At 37.5% G+C, this 17,012-nt stretch overlaps 1 protein-coding gene across 3 annotated transcripts in view; it reads right to left on the minus strand.

The window, feature by feature from the left end:
* Positions 1 to 14,109: 14,109 nt before the first annotated feature.
* IL1R1 (interleukin 1 receptor type 1) overlaps positions 14,110 to 17,012 on the minus strand; it is a 116,077-nt gene continuing 113,174 nt past the window's right edge. For all 3 annotated transcript variants that reach the window (XM_090281879.1, XM_090281880.1, XM_090281876.1), the window contains 2 exons: positions 16,372 to 16,539; positions 14,110 to 15,804 (listed from right to left, as the gene is read on the minus strand). In XM_090281879.1, the coding sequence (XP_090138005.1) occupies positions 15,383 to 15,804; positions 16,372 to 16,539 (590 nt within the window). In that variant the 3' untranslated portion in view covers positions 14,110 to 15,382. The remainder of the gene's footprint in view (positions 15,805 to 16,371; positions 16,540 to 17,012) is intronic.

Here is a 17,012-nt window from a genome sequence, read left to right on the forward strand (position 1 = left end):
CTACAACCAAGACTACTCTACCCAGCAAGGCTCTTATTCAAATTGGAATGTGAAATAAGGAGCTTCCCAGACAAAAGAAGATTAAAAGAATACATGTCTACCAAACCAGCATTGCAAGAGATGCTAAAGGTTCTGTTTTAAGAAGATGAAGAAACAGAGAGACACAGAGAGGAACACAGGTACAAAGGGGGAAAATGACAATGAATAAGTACCTACCAATAATAACCTTAAATGTAAATGGATTAAATGCACCTATCAAAAGACATAGGGTAGCTGAATGGATTAGAAATCATGACACACATACATGCTGTCTACAAAAGATACACCTCAGAACAAAAGATCTACACAGACTGACAATGAAGGGATGGAAAAATATACTTCAAGCAAATGGACATGAAAAAAAAGCTGTGGTAGCAATACTTACATCAGACAAAACAGATTTCACAAAAAGGCCATAAAAGAGACAAAAAAGAACATTTCATAATACTTAAGGAAACAATCCATCAAGAAAATATAATCCTTGTAAACATATATGCACCCAACTATATAGGAAAAATATTGGAGGACTTCAAGAAGTATATCAAAAGCAACACTCTCATAGTAGGAAACTTTAACACCCCATTGTCAACAAAGGACAGATCTTCCAAGCAAAGAAACAACAGGGATGTTGTGGCACTGAACAACACTCTAGATCAAATAGACTTAATGGGAATATATAGAACCTTTCACCCCCAAAAAGTAATATATACATTCTTTTCAAATACACATAGAACATTTTCAAAGATAGACCACATTGTAGGACACAAAACAAGCCTCAACAAATTCAAGAAAATTGAAATTATATCAAGCATCTTCTCAGACCACAATGGCTTGAAACTAGAAATCAACCTCAAGGAAAAAACTCAAAAATATTCAAATTCATGGAGACTAAATAACATGCTATTAAATAACAAGTGGGTTAACAACATCAAGGAAAAAATCAAAACATTTCTGGAAACAAATGATAATAAACACACAACAGCCCACAACCTATGGGACACAGTGAAGGCAGTCTTGAGAGGGAAGTTCAAAGCAATACAGGCCTACATAAAAAGGACAGAAGAATCTCAAATAAAAAATCTAACCCTACAGCTACAAAAACTAGAACAAGAACAACAAACAATGCCCACAGCGAATTAAAGGAAGGAAATCATCAAGATCAGAGCAGAATTAAATGACATAGAGACTAAACAAACAATTCAAAAGATCAACAGAAGTAGGAGTTGGTTCTTTGAAAAAATAAACAAAATCGACAAGCCTTTAGCCAAGATCATCAAGAAAAAAAGAGAGAGGACCCAAATAAACAAAATCAGAAACAAAAGAGGAGAAATGATGATTGATATCACAGAAATACAAAGGATTGTAAGAAATTACTATAAACAACTGTATGGCAAGAAACTTGACAACCTAGATGAAATGGACAAATTTCTAGAAACATATAATCTTCCAAAACTGAATCAAGAAGGAGTAGAAAGCCTGAACAGACCAATAACAAAGAATGAAATTGAAACAGTAATCAAAAATCTCCCTGCACACAAAAGCCCTGGACCAGATGGCTTCACGGTCAAATTTTACAAAACATTTAGGGAAGAACTAACTCCTATCCTTCTCAAACTATTCCAAAAAATCCAAGAAGAGGGAAAAATCCCAAACTCATTCTATGAAGCCAGTATTACCCTAATTCCAAAACCAGGTCAAGACATAACAAAGAAAGAAAAACTACAGGCCAATATTGCTGATGAACATAGATACTAAAATCCTCAACAAAACACCGGCAAACTGGATCTAGCAATCCATTAAAATGATAATACACACGATCAAGTGGAATTTATCCCAGGAATGCAAGGGTGGTATAATATTCTCAAATCAACAAACGTAATATACCACATAAACAAAACGAAAGACAAATATCATGTGATCATATCAATAGATGCTGAAAAAGCATTTGAAAAAGTTCAGCACTCATTTATGATAAAAGTGCTCAGCAAACTGGGAATAGAGGGAGCACACCAAAACATAATAAAGGCCACATACAAGAAACCTGCAGCCAACATCAATGGGCAAAATCTAAAAGAATTCCCACTAAGATCAGAACAAGACAAAGATGTTCACTCTCTTCACTTCCATTCAACATTGTTTTGGAAGTTCTAGCCACAGTGATCAGTCAAAAAAAAAAAAAGAAATAAAATGCCTCCAAATTGGAAAGGAGGAAGTAAAACTGTCATTATTTGCAGATGACATGATAGTGTACATAGAAAACCCCATAAATTCCACCAAAAGCTACTCAGACTAATAAATGAATTTGGCAAAATAGCAGGGTACAGAGGCAATATTCAGAAATCTAAGGCATTTCTTTACACCAACATTTGCCTCATGGTAGGATGTAGCCTATGAACACAGACACTATGGTGTGAATAAGAGAAGAATGCCAATATTTCATGTTTCTCAGTATGTATAGGAGGCATAATATAATCCTTGGCCTACATGTAGGTATAGGCAGATGAACAATATCAAGGCTCTGTTGGCTTGGCAGTAGCAATGATATATCAGAGATAGAAATTAGAAAAAAATCCCATTTACTATAGCAACAAGAAAATTTAAGTACTTAGGAATAAATTTAACCAAGGAGGTAAAAGACCTGTACTCAGAAAACTATGGAACACTGAAGAAAGAAATTAAGGAAGATACATATAAATGGAGGCATGCACCATGTTCATGATGGGCAGAATCAACATTATTAAAATGTCCTTATTAGCCAAAGCAATTTATAGATTCAACATAATCCCTATTAAAATATCAATGACATATTTCACAGACCTAGAACAAATGCTTCAAAAATTTATATGGAACCCATAATGACCCTGAATAGCCTCAGCGACCTTAAGAAAGAAAACAAAGTAGAAGGAGTAGCATACCTGATATAAAATTATACTACAAGGCCACTGTAATCAAAACAGTCTGGTACTGGCATAAGGACAGACATATAGATCAATGGAACAGAATAGAGAGCCAAGAAATAAACCCTGGTCTCTATGGTCAACTAATATTCAACAAAGGGGGAAGAAACATAAAACGAAGTGAAAAGAGCCTCTTCAACAAATGGTGCTGGAAGAACTGGACAGGGATGTGCCAAAAAATGAAACTAGACCACCAACATACACCACACACCAGAATTAACTCAAGATGGATCAAAGACTTAAATGTAAGACGTGACACCATAAAAGTCCTAGAGGAAAACATAGCCAAGAAAATGTAAGATATCCCATGTAACAATATTTTCACTAATGTATCTCCTAAGGCAAGAGAAATAAAGGAAAAAAATAAACAAATTAGACTACATCAAACAAAAGAGTTTCTGCTCAGCAAAAAAAGACATCAGCGAGATGAAAAGGGAACCAACTGTATGGGAAAACATATTTGCCAATGAAACCTCAGACAAGGGCTTGATCTCCGAAATATATAAAGAACTTATATGACTCGACACCAAGAAGACAGACAATCCAATTAAAAATTGGCAAAGAACCTGAACAAACACTTCTCCAAGGAGGATGCACAGAGTCCATAGGCATATGAAAAAATTATCAACATCACTAGCCATCAGAGGGATGCAAATTAAAACCACAATGAGATACCACCTCACACCAGTCAGAATGGCCCTCATTAAAAAAATCAACAAACAACAAGTGCTGGCGAGGATGTGGAGAAAAGCGAACCCTAGTGCACTGTTGGTGGGAATTCAGACTGGTGTGTCCAATATGGAAAGCAGTATGGAATTCCCTCAAAAAACTAAAAATGGAACTGCCTTTCGAACCAGCAATTCCACTGCTAGGGATTATACCCAAAGAATCCTGAAACACTAATTCAAAACTTATGCACCCCTATGTTCATAGCAGTGCTGTTTACAATAGCCAAGTGCTGGAAATAGCCTAAGTGCCCATCTGTAGAGGAGTGGATTAAAAAAAACTGTGGTACATTTACACAATGGAATACTATGCAGCAGAAAGAAAGAAGGAACTTCTCCCATTTTCGACAAACTGGATGGAACTAGAGAGAATTATGCTTAGTGAAATAAGCCCAGCAATGAAAGAAAAATACCATAAGATATCACCTGATACAGGAGACTAATGAACAACACCCCCAAAAAAGAAAAAAATTGAACAAGGAACAGAGTAACAGGTATCAGGGGGGCAGGAGGAAGGGAGAGAAGGATGGTAAGTAGAGGAAGGGTTTAGTAAAGGAACTAATATAAATAACCCATGAACATGGACAACGGGGTGAGGAATGACTGTGGGAGAAGGGGTGGGCTGGGTGGGAGGTAGCAGTGAGGGAAAAAGTGAGACAATTGTAATAGAAAAACAATAAAAATAAAATTTTAAAAAAACACAGGCTACATAACAAGAGACATAAAAGGACCCCACAATTCCATTTCTGAGTATTTATCCAAAGAAATCCAAAATACTAAATTGAAAAGACATTTGTACCCATATGTTCATTGTAGCATGATTTAAAATAGCCAAGATATGAAAGCAACCTCAGTGTCCATCAGTAGATAAATAGACAAAGTAGAAATGGTGCATATAAACAATGGAATATGATTCAGCACTAAAAAATAATAAAATCTTAACCATCTGTAACAGCATGGATAGACCTAGAGGGCATTGGACTGAGTGAAATAAATCAGAAGGAGACAAATGCCATGATTTCATTTATATGTGGAATCTGAAAATATTTTTTAATGAAAAATAAATAAACAAATAAGCAGAACAGAAACAGACTCAGATACAGAGAACATTTTGATGATTGCCAGATGGGGTAGGGGGGGAGGAAATGGGTGAAAAAGGTGAAGGGATTGAGAAGTACAAATAGGTAGTTACAGAATAGTCATGGGAATGTAAAGTACAACATAGGGAATATAGTCAATAATATTATAATAACAGTCAGGTGGGTACTCAATGTATCAAGGTGATCACACAGTACATTATATAATGTCTAATTATTGGGTTGTACACCAAAACAAATATAATACTGTATGTCAACCGTAGTTGAAAAGTAAAAAAAAAAAAAAACTATTTAAAGTCAAATTTAAAAAATACAGTAGAATAGGTAAAACAGGTGTGTTACAATGGAATATTACAGAGCGATGAGAAAGAACTATGTATAAATACAGACAATATTAATATGGATGAATCTTATAAATGAATCTCACAGATAGAGTGTTGAGCAAAAGAAAATAGATTTTTTTAAAGAGATCATACTACATGATTCCATTGACATGAAATTCAACAATAGGCAAAATTAATTTATCTGATGGAAGTCAGAATGATGCCTTCCCTTGGGACAAGGGCAATAAGTAACTTGAAGGGAATATGACATGGATGCCCCAATCCTGGTCATCTTCCTTTCTCGATCGGGGTGCTGGCAGCATAGGTGTGTTCTGTGAAATTCCATGAAGCTGTTCACTTATGTGCTCTTTTCTAAAAATTAGAGTTACACTTTAATGAAAAGTCAAAGGAAATTCACTCTGGATGCTGTGTAAAGTATTGGCTTTGAGGGGTGGGGTGGCAAGAGTAGAAACATGAACCCAGTTCCAATTTGGAGACGACTGGAGAACAAGAAAGTGGCAATGTGCTAGATCTAAGCCGATGACTGTGGAGATGAACATGTGGAGACCTGTTTGGGATCTGTTTGAATGTCTCCCTGTTCTTTTTAAATCTTAAATCAAATTAGAAACTCACAAACTCACAGGGATGGAACGGAATCCAAGGTATGACTATCATTGAGTACAGTAGTGAGCACCTTCCTATACGTGGGGCACTGTGGAGTGCCATCATCATCACTTTAAGCCCTCACAGTTTTATGACTTTTATATACCTTTAGGTCCTTAGAAGAAGGACCCACTCTTTCACATTATCTCTCATCTAATGTTGCTGAAGTCTCTCCAATGACCCTTTTCTCCAGACCAAGTACCTGGAGAAAGAGGCTCCAACAGGCCTCAAAGCTACTCATCTACTGGCTTGCCTCTGGCCTCTCAAACATGGAAGTCATGAAGCCTTCATCTCTCAATTCCGAATGTTAGATTTGTGTTAATATAACCAATGATCTGGTGGGGTTTGTAAGTGCTGGTTTTGGTTTGTTTTTGCCCCACATTGCTCATTCATTCATTCTAGGATTATTGCACACTAATACCCTTAAAATTTTTTTCACTTTGTTTCTGCTAAGCCATACTTTATCCAACTGTGTTTACACTTTCCTTATTGCAAGTCTTACATTTATCCCTAGTCAATGTCATCTGGTAACAGTGGTTGGTTAAAAGATCATTTATCTGGGAATCAGAAAATCTCAGCTCCATTCTCAGGCCTCTCACTAACTAACTGGAAGTTGTAATAAATTTGGGGGCAAGGGGTGGCCCCAGAAACAATCAATATTAATTGAAACTTTCAACCACATTATATAACTTGCAAAAATTATCATTAAGGATACATTTTTGTCTATTAAGTTGGCAAAGATTTAAAAATGAGTATTATAGAACACAATCAGTCAAGAATCCCAAAAGTGTATTGCCCTCCTGCCCACTGATTCTAGGAGCCTATGCTAAGCAAATCATTAGGGAAATGGACAGTTACTGGGGCAAGGATGACTATTTCACTTTAACCACTGATAGCTAAAAACTGGAAATATGTCCACCCAAAGCAGACAACCTAAATTATGGACCATCCATTCTGATAACCTTAGTGATCATTCAGAGATCATATTTCAATTATAATAATGCAGGCAAATATTTTTACTAAGTAAAAAATATTAGGGTAATAACCCTCAAATGTTATATGATATCAGTTATATTTATAAAGACAGTAAAGTGTTAATAATCATTTTTAGTTTGTGAGGTTGAGTAACTTCTTCCTTACAGTTTTCAAAAATGTCTGCATTCTCTCCAACTAATGTTGCTTCCATAATACAAAAAGTTTTCAAGTCACTTAAGAACAATGTTTCCAATACAATCAACTCCCAGAGGAATTATTATACAAGCTTCTTAATGGCCTCCCTCTCTAACCTTTTACTCCTTCCTAATTCCCCTGCAAAACAGTGCTCCTTCAGTCAACTTTCTTTATTTCCAATGTTCTCCCATTCAAGAACGTCCACTAACTCTTATATATCAATTCCAAATGATAAAGTCTACATATTTCAATCAGGGAGTTTAAGATTCTATAACAGATGAGTTTGCTTCCTGAACAACTTTCTCTTCACACTACTCTATATAGCTAGATTTAAGTTTTTTCTTACTTTTTCATTTTCTCAGTGTCTAGTATAATGTTAGGCACCTGGTTAGCAATTTTTAAACAACTCAAAAGTAAACTTGAGAACAAAAAATATTTCCCCTACATTTTAGAATTTGAAGGCAGACTTGGGGTCCAGAAAGAATTCAGAAGAGATGAAGCATAGTATAAAAGGCAAGATTATGGAATATCATTGTAACAATAAAAAGTGATAAGACAGATGGCCACTGTCCACAGCCATGAAGGCAAACGAAAAGCTAGACTCTCTCAGAATAAGCAGGATAAGCAATATGAAATGGCAGAGGAGGAAAAAAAAGTTGTGTCCGGAATTGTTTATCACTAGTGCAAAAGGAGAAGTGGGTTCCCACAAGGGCTGTTAAACATGCAATACTCTCCCACTAAAGAAGTCTGAGAAATCTCATTCTCAAGATATGCTTATTGAGAGAGAACTAATGAACACTGTGGAATGGTATCAATGTAACCTGTCCCAGATTCAGAAGCATGAACAAGTGACCCTAGGGATCACCTCCAGGTCAAATGTTCTAAGAAAAACAAACTTGACTGACTATCCCTCTGGAATAAATTAATCTCCCAACTGGTTGAGCGCCGTGCAAGAGAAGTGAACAGGATCCTGTGAATCTAGATTCACATGGTACAGGTTCAACTGGTCTAACTGTTGCAAATTTTAGTAACAGCTTGCATTAATGTTTGAGCTCAGAGGTATATATTGAATGTACAGGATTTATGTATTCTAATCAGCCAAGCCTGCCTTAGGAGAAACCTGAGCAATGTGTGTTAAGATGGGTGTTTTTGTTTTGAAAGATTAATATTCATTTTAAACGTGTCATCTATTTTCTTTTGTTCTCCCTAAACCAACACACACACACATACACACACCCCTTCATATTTTGGTTGTAAAAATAAATGTTATTACACCAAAAAAAAATTTCTCCCCATCTGTCTCCCCAATGTACATTTTTTCAAGTGTAATCTATTTTTTCATGTATTATGAATACTTGCTACTGTCATGATTCATTAGTGCATTTTTAGTAAAAAGAAAAAATTTCCCCCCTTCCAACCCCAGATCATTCTCTTCCCCACCTGCCATCCTCTCTGTGGCCTCCACATAAGCCAAGTCCACCAGATTCATAGATTCTTTCCTCAAAAGTGAAAGCTTTGCTTCTGACAGAGTAGCTTGAGAAAATCTCTGATTTTATAATTGTATAATGATTATACTTTAAAGTCTTTCAATTAGTATTTGGAAAACCCACTATGTCAAAAATACCAAGACAGATTTGACTTGCTAAAATTGTATTAAGCAAAAGCTATCACCATTATTATTTGATTGATTGATTTGTATGTTTTATTGATTATGCTGTTACAGTTGTCCCAATTTCTTTTCCCTTTGCTCCCCACCACCCAGCAGTCTCCCCCTTAGCCCATGTCCATGGATCGTGTATAAAGCTCTCCTCAACATCTCTCTGTCCATTCTGCACCCTCCTACTATGCTTCTTAATTCCTGCACCATTTCCCTGCTTCTCCCCCATCCCCCCTCCCAGTTGACCTCCCCCCACATGCTCCCCATACCTATGATTCTGTTCCCACTCTGGTTGCCTGCTCAATTTGCCTTTGTTTCCATTTCCTGGCTTCTGTTGTTGATAGTTGTGATACTGTTTTCATTTTAATGTTCATAGTTTTTATCTTCTTTTTCTTAAATAAGCCCCTTTAAATGTCATATAATAATGGCTTGATGATGATGAACACCTTCAGCTTTACCCGATCTGTGAAGCACTTTCTCTGCCTTCCCATTCTGAATGATAGCTTTGTTGCATAGAGTAATCTTGGTTGTAGGTCCTTGCATTTCAGCACTTTGAATATTTCCTGACAGTTCCTTCTTGCCTGCAAAGTTTATTTTGAGAAATCAGCCTACAGTCTTATAGGGGCTGTTTTGTAGGTAATTCTCCTTTTCTCTCTTACTGCTTTTAAGATTCTCTCCTTATCCTTAATCTTTGGCATTTTGATTATGATGTGTCTTGGTGTGGTCCTCCCTGCATCTAGTTTGTTTGGGACTCTTTGTGCTTCCTGAACCCATATGTCCATTTCCTTCTTCAAATTTGAGAAGTTTTCTTTCATTATTTTTTCACATAATTTTTCAATTCCTTGCTCTCCCTCTTCACCTTCTGGCAACCCTATGATTTGGATGTTGGCATGTTTATAGCTGTCCCAGAGTTTTCTAAGCCTCTCCTCATTTTTCTTAATTCTCATTTCCTCCTTCTGTACTGGTTGACTGCTTATTTCTTCCTTATGTTCCAATTTGTTGATTTGAACCCTGGTTTCCTTTCTTTCACCACTTGTTTCATAAGGATTTTCCTTCATTTCAGCCAGGATAGCCTTCATTCTTTCCCAGCCCTATTTAATCTTTGCTGTCAAGTCTGTGAGCATCTTTATCACCAATGCCTTAAACTGTGCATCTGTTAAGCTCTCTGTCTCCTCATCCATTAGGTGTACTATCTGCTGGTTGCTTAATTGTGTCACTGGGACTTTGATCTGTCTCCTTCTCTGTCTCCTCATCATGACAACATTCTGTGTTTGCCTCTGTGATCTGAGTGGGGCTGTCACACATCTTATGTTATAGGGGGTGGAGCCTTAGGTATTCATTAGTGCCGGCAACCATTTCGTCGCATTTTGGCGCTGTATGTTGGGGAGAGATCCGAGAGGAAAAAGTGCCGGTTGCTGCAGCTTTTCCAGGCACTTCTCCCACGTCCTGTACTGAGCAAGTTGCCTCCTTTTCAAGACTAGTAGCTTCTCCCTCTGCCCCAGCCCCCACTTGTTTTCAAAATCAGAAGCAATGCAGCTCTCTTTTCCCTGGCACTGGAACCGCCGGTATGCAGTCTGATTTGGGGCTGGGATCACTTCTCGGGCTTAAACTGTATGGCTTTTTTTTTTTTTTTTTTTTTTTTTTTTGCCCCAGGTATAGCTATCTGCGGCCACCAGCCACCGCTGCCTGCCAAGCACCACCTCTGCTGCTGCTGCTCCCCTCCTCTTTCTCTCCATCCCAGCTCCCCTCCTCCTACATTTCTGGCTGATTATTTCTTCTTTATTTCTTTGCTGAACTTCCCTGTAGTTTTGATTTTCTGGATTTTCTGTGGTTTTTTAGTTTTGAAGTGGTTGTGAATTTCTTCTTAGTTGTGAGGAGACACGGCATGTGTATTTATGCCTCCATCTTTGCCATATCATCATTTTTAAAAGTTAATACCAAGATTATATGCCCTGCTCTCTTTCCACAACTAAAACCCTAGAATCTGAAAAAGATACATTTTAGGTATATATATATATATATATATATATATATATATTTGTTTTATCTGTACTGACCAAGAGGTAAAATTAAGAAAATCTATTTAGGCCCTGGTTGGGTAGCTCAGTTGGTTAGAGCACTGTCATAATACCCTAAGGTTGTAGGTTTGGCTTCCATCAGGGCACATACAAGAATGCATCAATAAGTGGAACAACAAAGTGATGTCTCTCTCGCTCTTTCTCTCTCTCTCTCTCCCACTAAAAATAAATTTTAAAATATATATTGTTCTGAAATTCTATCTTAGTTATTATACAGGGGCTTTTTTACATATAAAAATCTTGAAACATTAAAAGTCCTATTTTACAGATAAAACTGAGATTCAAAATATCCAAGTGCATTGCTCTAGTTTCAAAACTGTAGCAGTACAGGAATTTATACTCGGGTCTCTTTCCATCAGTTGGCACCAGTTGCAGAAATTATTCCAAAGATAAGATAAAATAAAATAAAAGCCATTCCGAGGAAAAGTTATCAGGTAAAAAGAGGAATAAAAATCCTCATGACAAAAATAAGACATTTAGATGGCTGTATCAATTTTTCTGTTTGTGAAAAAATACATTAGCTCACCCTGAACGTTGTGACTTAATTGGTTGGACATCATGCCACAAAGTGAAAGTTTGCCGGTTTGATTCTGGGTCAGGTCATTTGCCTGGGTTGATAGTTTGGTACTCAGTTGTGGCATGTATGAGAGGCAACTGATCAATGTTTCTTTCTCACATGTTTCTTTCCCTTTCTCCCTCCTTCCCCTCTCTCTAAAAATGATATAAATAAAAGCTTTAAAAAATACATTAGCTGGTAAAATAACCAAAATATTGGCTGGTGAAAGCTCTCTGAATTCTCCCGGTGAGAAGTTCTATATGGAAAAAACTTTCTGAAGAGTTGATTTTAACATTTCTATAAGTGCTTACATTTTTAATTTCTATTAAAAAATCCCTCAGGAGTGTGTTAAACAAGTCTCTTTCTTTATTTAGACCATTAAATGTCCTTTAAAGTTGGTAGCTAGCAGAGGGTCACTGTGAATGTCAGTTGTTGGCTGTCAGTGGTCAGTGACACAAAAATTCCTGAGGCTGAGGAGAGACAAGAGCTCCAAGGTTCCTCATCACACAACTTCACCTGGTTATCTTTGTCCTTATTTGGGGGATTGCTTTGTTTCCTCCCTTAGTGTCAATAGCCACTTCTAGTTTTATTTCCTCTCTATGCATTCCTTTTGCAGATTCTACTACGACTTGAGATAACAGTTTACTCATAGAATTGCCAACAAAGCTACCGTTTTCTTAAAACCTGTCATATGCGAGGCACTGTGTTTGCCATAATCTATTACATCTTTTCAATCCTTACACAATGCTATGAATTAGGTATTATATCCATTTTATAGGTGAGGAAACTGGAGCTCAAAGGGTTTGTCCAAGTTCTCACACCATGTAGATGGTGGAGGCAGGAGTTATAGTCAACCCCTGCCCCAACTCTAAGTTGACCTGCTACCTTAGTAGATGCTGTCAGCATTGTCTGCTTGTTAGAACTGCTACGAGGCAGAATAAAAAGGCACGGACAAGGTGGGTATAAAAGGCTCCCTGATCACTAGGATTTGTGCTCATTAGAGCTTACATTTTTGACATCAACTTTGCCAATTGTGTTTACCTCCTGGATCAAAGGAGAAAATTTTTTAAAAACAAAAGCTTTTTGTGAAGTGTAGAACTCTATACAAATTGTTGTCCTCATTTGCTGGATAAGTAAAGGGTTAATAATAATATGACATATATTGTCATCCATTTAAAAAGCAAGCAAAGAGAGGGAGTATGGTTGAGGCTACAAATGGGAGTTAAGAGTTACTGCTTGGCTAATACCCCTGACCTCCCCAGGTAGAAGGTATCCTCTCCCCCCATCAGACCTGTGTATGTGTAGGTAAACCCAGGAGAGGGGGGGGTGGCAAAGAAACAGATTTTCATGAGAATACTCAATACCAGTTTTCACAATTTTATTAGAAAATAAATACAGTCCATTGATCAATGATATATGCTGTACATGAATTGATGTTTTTACTATATAAAAATATTTGGTATCTGCTGCAGAATTATAAACATGAGTTTGTAAAAAGCCCTTCATCATTTACCAGTACAAATATAATTTATCAAAAATATCCTTTAAAAAATTGGCTCAATACTTTTCCTTTAATTGCAAATAAAAGTCAGGAGAATGAAATATAACTTCTGTTAAGCAAGTGTTAGCAATGTGAAATGAAACACTTTAGTGCATGTGCAAACTTCTTAAACACTCAGACTGACAAAAAACAATTATCATCAGATAATGAAGTAAAATCAAATTAACTGGGAAGTCCTGATCAGAAGAGCTTTAAAGAGGTTTTGGGGAAAAGCAATAAAACAAAAGGAAGTTCCCAGGGAACTAGGAATGTAGCCTTTTCCTCTGGAGTCCTCCTCAGGGGATGGAAGTGACAGCATGACATCCCACCTTGCTACTGGGAACCCCCCTCCATCCAGGCATATCCCTTGATTCTTGTCCCTTCCAAAATTCCAAGTGCAATGCCAGAAATGTCATTGCTCATTCCTGGCTGTTTTCCAACCTCCTTACTTTCTGGCCAGTTTTGCCACTAATTCTTAGTTTCAAAACTGGCTTTATTGGAATTACACATGCAAATATACCTTATAGATGGCTGACAATATGCTCAGCACAACTTAGAGCATCTAATCAGTCTTTCTGGGAGGAGACAATCCCCCCCCTCCACCCCACAAGCTTCTGGATGCAGGGTCTGTGTGCGCCAGATGAAAAGAAGGCACTTTCTTTAAAAAGAGCAACTCTGAGACAGCACTGTCACTCAGGCTGCTGGAATGAATCAAGAAGAAAAGTGGAAAGAGTGGAGCCAAGGCATTAAACTCTGTTGCTATCTAGTTTTTCCTACTTTTGAGGAGAAAATATACCAAATAAAGGTTTGTGTACAACAGTAATATTAAAAATGCAAAAAACAGAAGGCCTATCCACTTTCATACAATTTCAGTAAATGACAGATAATTGTGGTTTTTTTGGTTTTCCGGAGGTTTTCTCTAATTATCCTAAGGATTATTATCAAGTTTTAAAAATATTTTCCTATATCAGAAAAACCCAACTTACTCTAATTTTTAATTTACCCAGACACATTCATCTTTAGGGAAAGAATATATAAAAGCAGAATGGTTTTTCATAGAATCTAACGTAATTTTTGTAAATTCCAACATTCAAAAGTTTGGAATTTGGTTTCTTAGTTAGAAACATGACTAGACTCAGCCACTATCCTAGAAAACTATCATTTCTTCCAGCAGAAGTGCTGGGGTCAGGGTGAAAGGAACAATTTATGGATTCAAGATCAAATCTTCCGAACACTGTCCTAGAGCCAGCCCTGGAGGTGCAAGCCCAGGACAGAGAGTGTAATTGTTTTACCACATGTTACTTGCTATAAAATCAAGACAATTTGCAAATATGAAGTAAGGTAATCTGTGGACATTTTTAAACAAAGTACTACACAACTCTATGTTGTATGTATAAATTATTTGTGAAGGCACTGCGGACAGCAAAGGGAGACACAGCTACCACCCCAGCCTCAGGGAGCAGGGCTTCCAGCGGGAGACAAAGAGACTTCTCACACAGCGACAGCCACCTGCAAGTACCGTCAGACTGACTGAGAGGCCTCATTTGGGAAAACAGAGTTGAAGTAAGTTTTGAATTCCAGTCAGCTAGAGAAAATTACAGAAGGCTTTCTGGTCAGAGAAGACAGGAAGGAGGCAGAGATGGAGGAGCACTGGGGGCAAGTTCAAAGGCACATGGGCTGACCTGGGAATTCACAGCAGGACAAGAGGAGATGGCTGTGTGGGCACTGAAACGTTAATGGGAGAACTTGGGCTTTAACTCCTGAACCAGAAGAGCCCTGTGGAGGTAGAGTTGTCTTTAGCAAGAGTAGGATGAGATAAGAGCAGTGTTTCACACAGGATGGTTAATTTGTGTGAATCATGTGTGTGATACAGTGGAGGGAGGAAGTGACTTGAAAGCTGTCCTTCCAAAGAAGTAATAAGCCAAGTGAAAGGCAGAGGAGTAAGGTAGAACAGAATGGGGGTAATGCATTAAAGGGGGTCAATTCTCTGCTCCTCTTGTTTTTGACATTCTCTCTCTCCAACAGAAAGTTAAGGTTATTTTAAAATCTTAAGACTCCTAGAGAGAATCCCTTTGTTCTTTGAAATAACAATTTTAAGGGTCTATAAATGAAATTCAGTCTTTAGAAACTGACTACTGGTTGGAAGATGGGTATGAAAAATGCAAGGCAAGCGGAAAGTTCTCCAAGAACACTACTTTTTCTGAGAAGTATCATTCATCTTGGGACTTCCCATGCCACTCAAGGGATCCTGTAATCCCCAGACTGGGCCACAGTCCCACCCTTGGACTATAAATGACTTCATAAAACTCTCTAGATAACATATTTTCTGAATGTTGTTTCCTCTTGTTTGCTCCCCAGTACCCTTTCTCAGCAGTTCAAATGTTCACAGAGGGCACTTGTGGCCTTTTAAAGGCCTTCCCAAATCCTGCTACCTTAACAATCAGATCCAGGTGACCCTGGGGATAAGGGATTATACAGGTGCATTATTTGACTGTACAAGTCACTGGAGGCATGGCCCAATGTTCAATGCCCTAAAACAAGAGCTACCCAATGACCTCTTGGTCAAGGTCCTACCTGCTACCCAAGAGGCGCACGCACCTCCCTTTGTAGTTCCTCTTTGGAATCTGGCCTGGTGGCCGGGAATAGCAACTGGGGCTTAGATGAAGGGGGCTGGTGCTGAGCCGGCATGTGGTACCTGACGTTCTTCCAGAATCTGGTCTTCGCAGAATGTGACCTCTCCTCTGTGAAGTCCCCTGACCAGCGTATAGCCCCATGCTTCTGCTTAATGAATTTAATGGATTCTGGCATTTTCTCATAGTCCTGGATTTTCTCCAGCTCCAGCAGGACAACTTTAACTCCATCCTGAATGAGAGCATTGTACATCACTATTTGCTCTTCAGATGAACTTCCCAGCCAGCTGAATCCCGATGATTCTCGGAACAAAATAATAATCAGTCTTCTGCTTTTCTTTATGTTTTCATTAGTGACCTCAACAAAGTCTGGAAAACATGAAGCACAGCATAATAAATAAAATTTCTATTTATAATCATTCTCTCCAGAACCAAAACCCCAAAAGATTCCTCCCATCCCATCCCCCGTGTCTCTAACACTCTTTTTCCTTGCCTTACTTAAGATTAAAGGAGGTTTCCATTTTAGAGACTAGGTCAAAAAAAAAAAATTGATGCACTAAAGCTGAATGTTTCACTCAGGACTCAGAACACTTTCAGGAGAAATTTAAAAACCTTGTTAAACCTGTTGATCTATACCACTCCTATTTTACTGTATTGGTTTAAAGCAATTTTCAGATCTAACTAATTGTTGTTTTCCAAAGCAAAATACAACTTAGTTAATTGTTGCTTCATCAAAAAATGAGAAAAGTAAATACTTTGCATTAAATGATATGAAAACGATCATTATGCACCACTGAAGAGGTTCTTAAAGCTTTCAAATATGTGTGCCTATACCAGCCTTCTAGAAAGATGAAATCCAACTTAATTAACCCAATTAATTTAATAAATAAATTTGTTTCTAAACAAGATTTTTACTTCTTCCCATTTTGTTCCTACCTTCCCCAACGTAGTCATCTCTTCCATAAATGAAGAGTTTATATCCACACTGTTTTTCTAAGACCTCAGGCAAGATTTCAAATACAAAAATATTTGAGTTAGAGGTGGACCCTTCCTCAAGGGTCTTTGGATATAATATGTATGCATCATAGATCTTTCCATCTGAAGCTGAAGGGAAAATGTTACATTTTAGAACCACAAGAAAGAGATTTGGTAAAGTCAGTACTGCAAACATGCATTTCAGAATGAATTATTAATTTTTGTCATATGTTATAAATGAGGCTGTAATACCAAATGCAACATACCTTTTTAAAGTGCTCTACTCTTACAAGTTTCTATTTATTTTGTTTTACTATCAAGTTGTTCTTCTATTATTTGATGACCACCTCATATGCAGAGTTCTTTACCTCTCTGTATGGAAACTATCTCCCAGTTCTTATCTTCTTTCCCAAATGTCGCAGCACTGAGTTATACCATTCTCCCTTTTATATATAATTGTATTGTTCACCTTTTTGGCAAGGTTTAAACAAAAGAGAGGGTGCTTCTCTGATGCATGAAAATCGAGTCTTTCCTTTGATTCGATGACAAATCTTTGGTAATCTGTGTCCTGCCCAGCACAGAACAGGTCCTCAGCAATCATT

This window comes from Furipterus horrens, unplaced genomic scaffold (assembly GCF_987537825.1).
Source record: "Furipterus horrens unplaced genomic scaffold, mFurHor1.1.pri manual_scaffold_6, whole genome shotgun sequence".
NCBI classification, from domain to species: Eukaryota; Metazoa; Chordata; class Mammalia; order Chiroptera; family Furipteridae; genus Furipterus; species Furipterus horrens.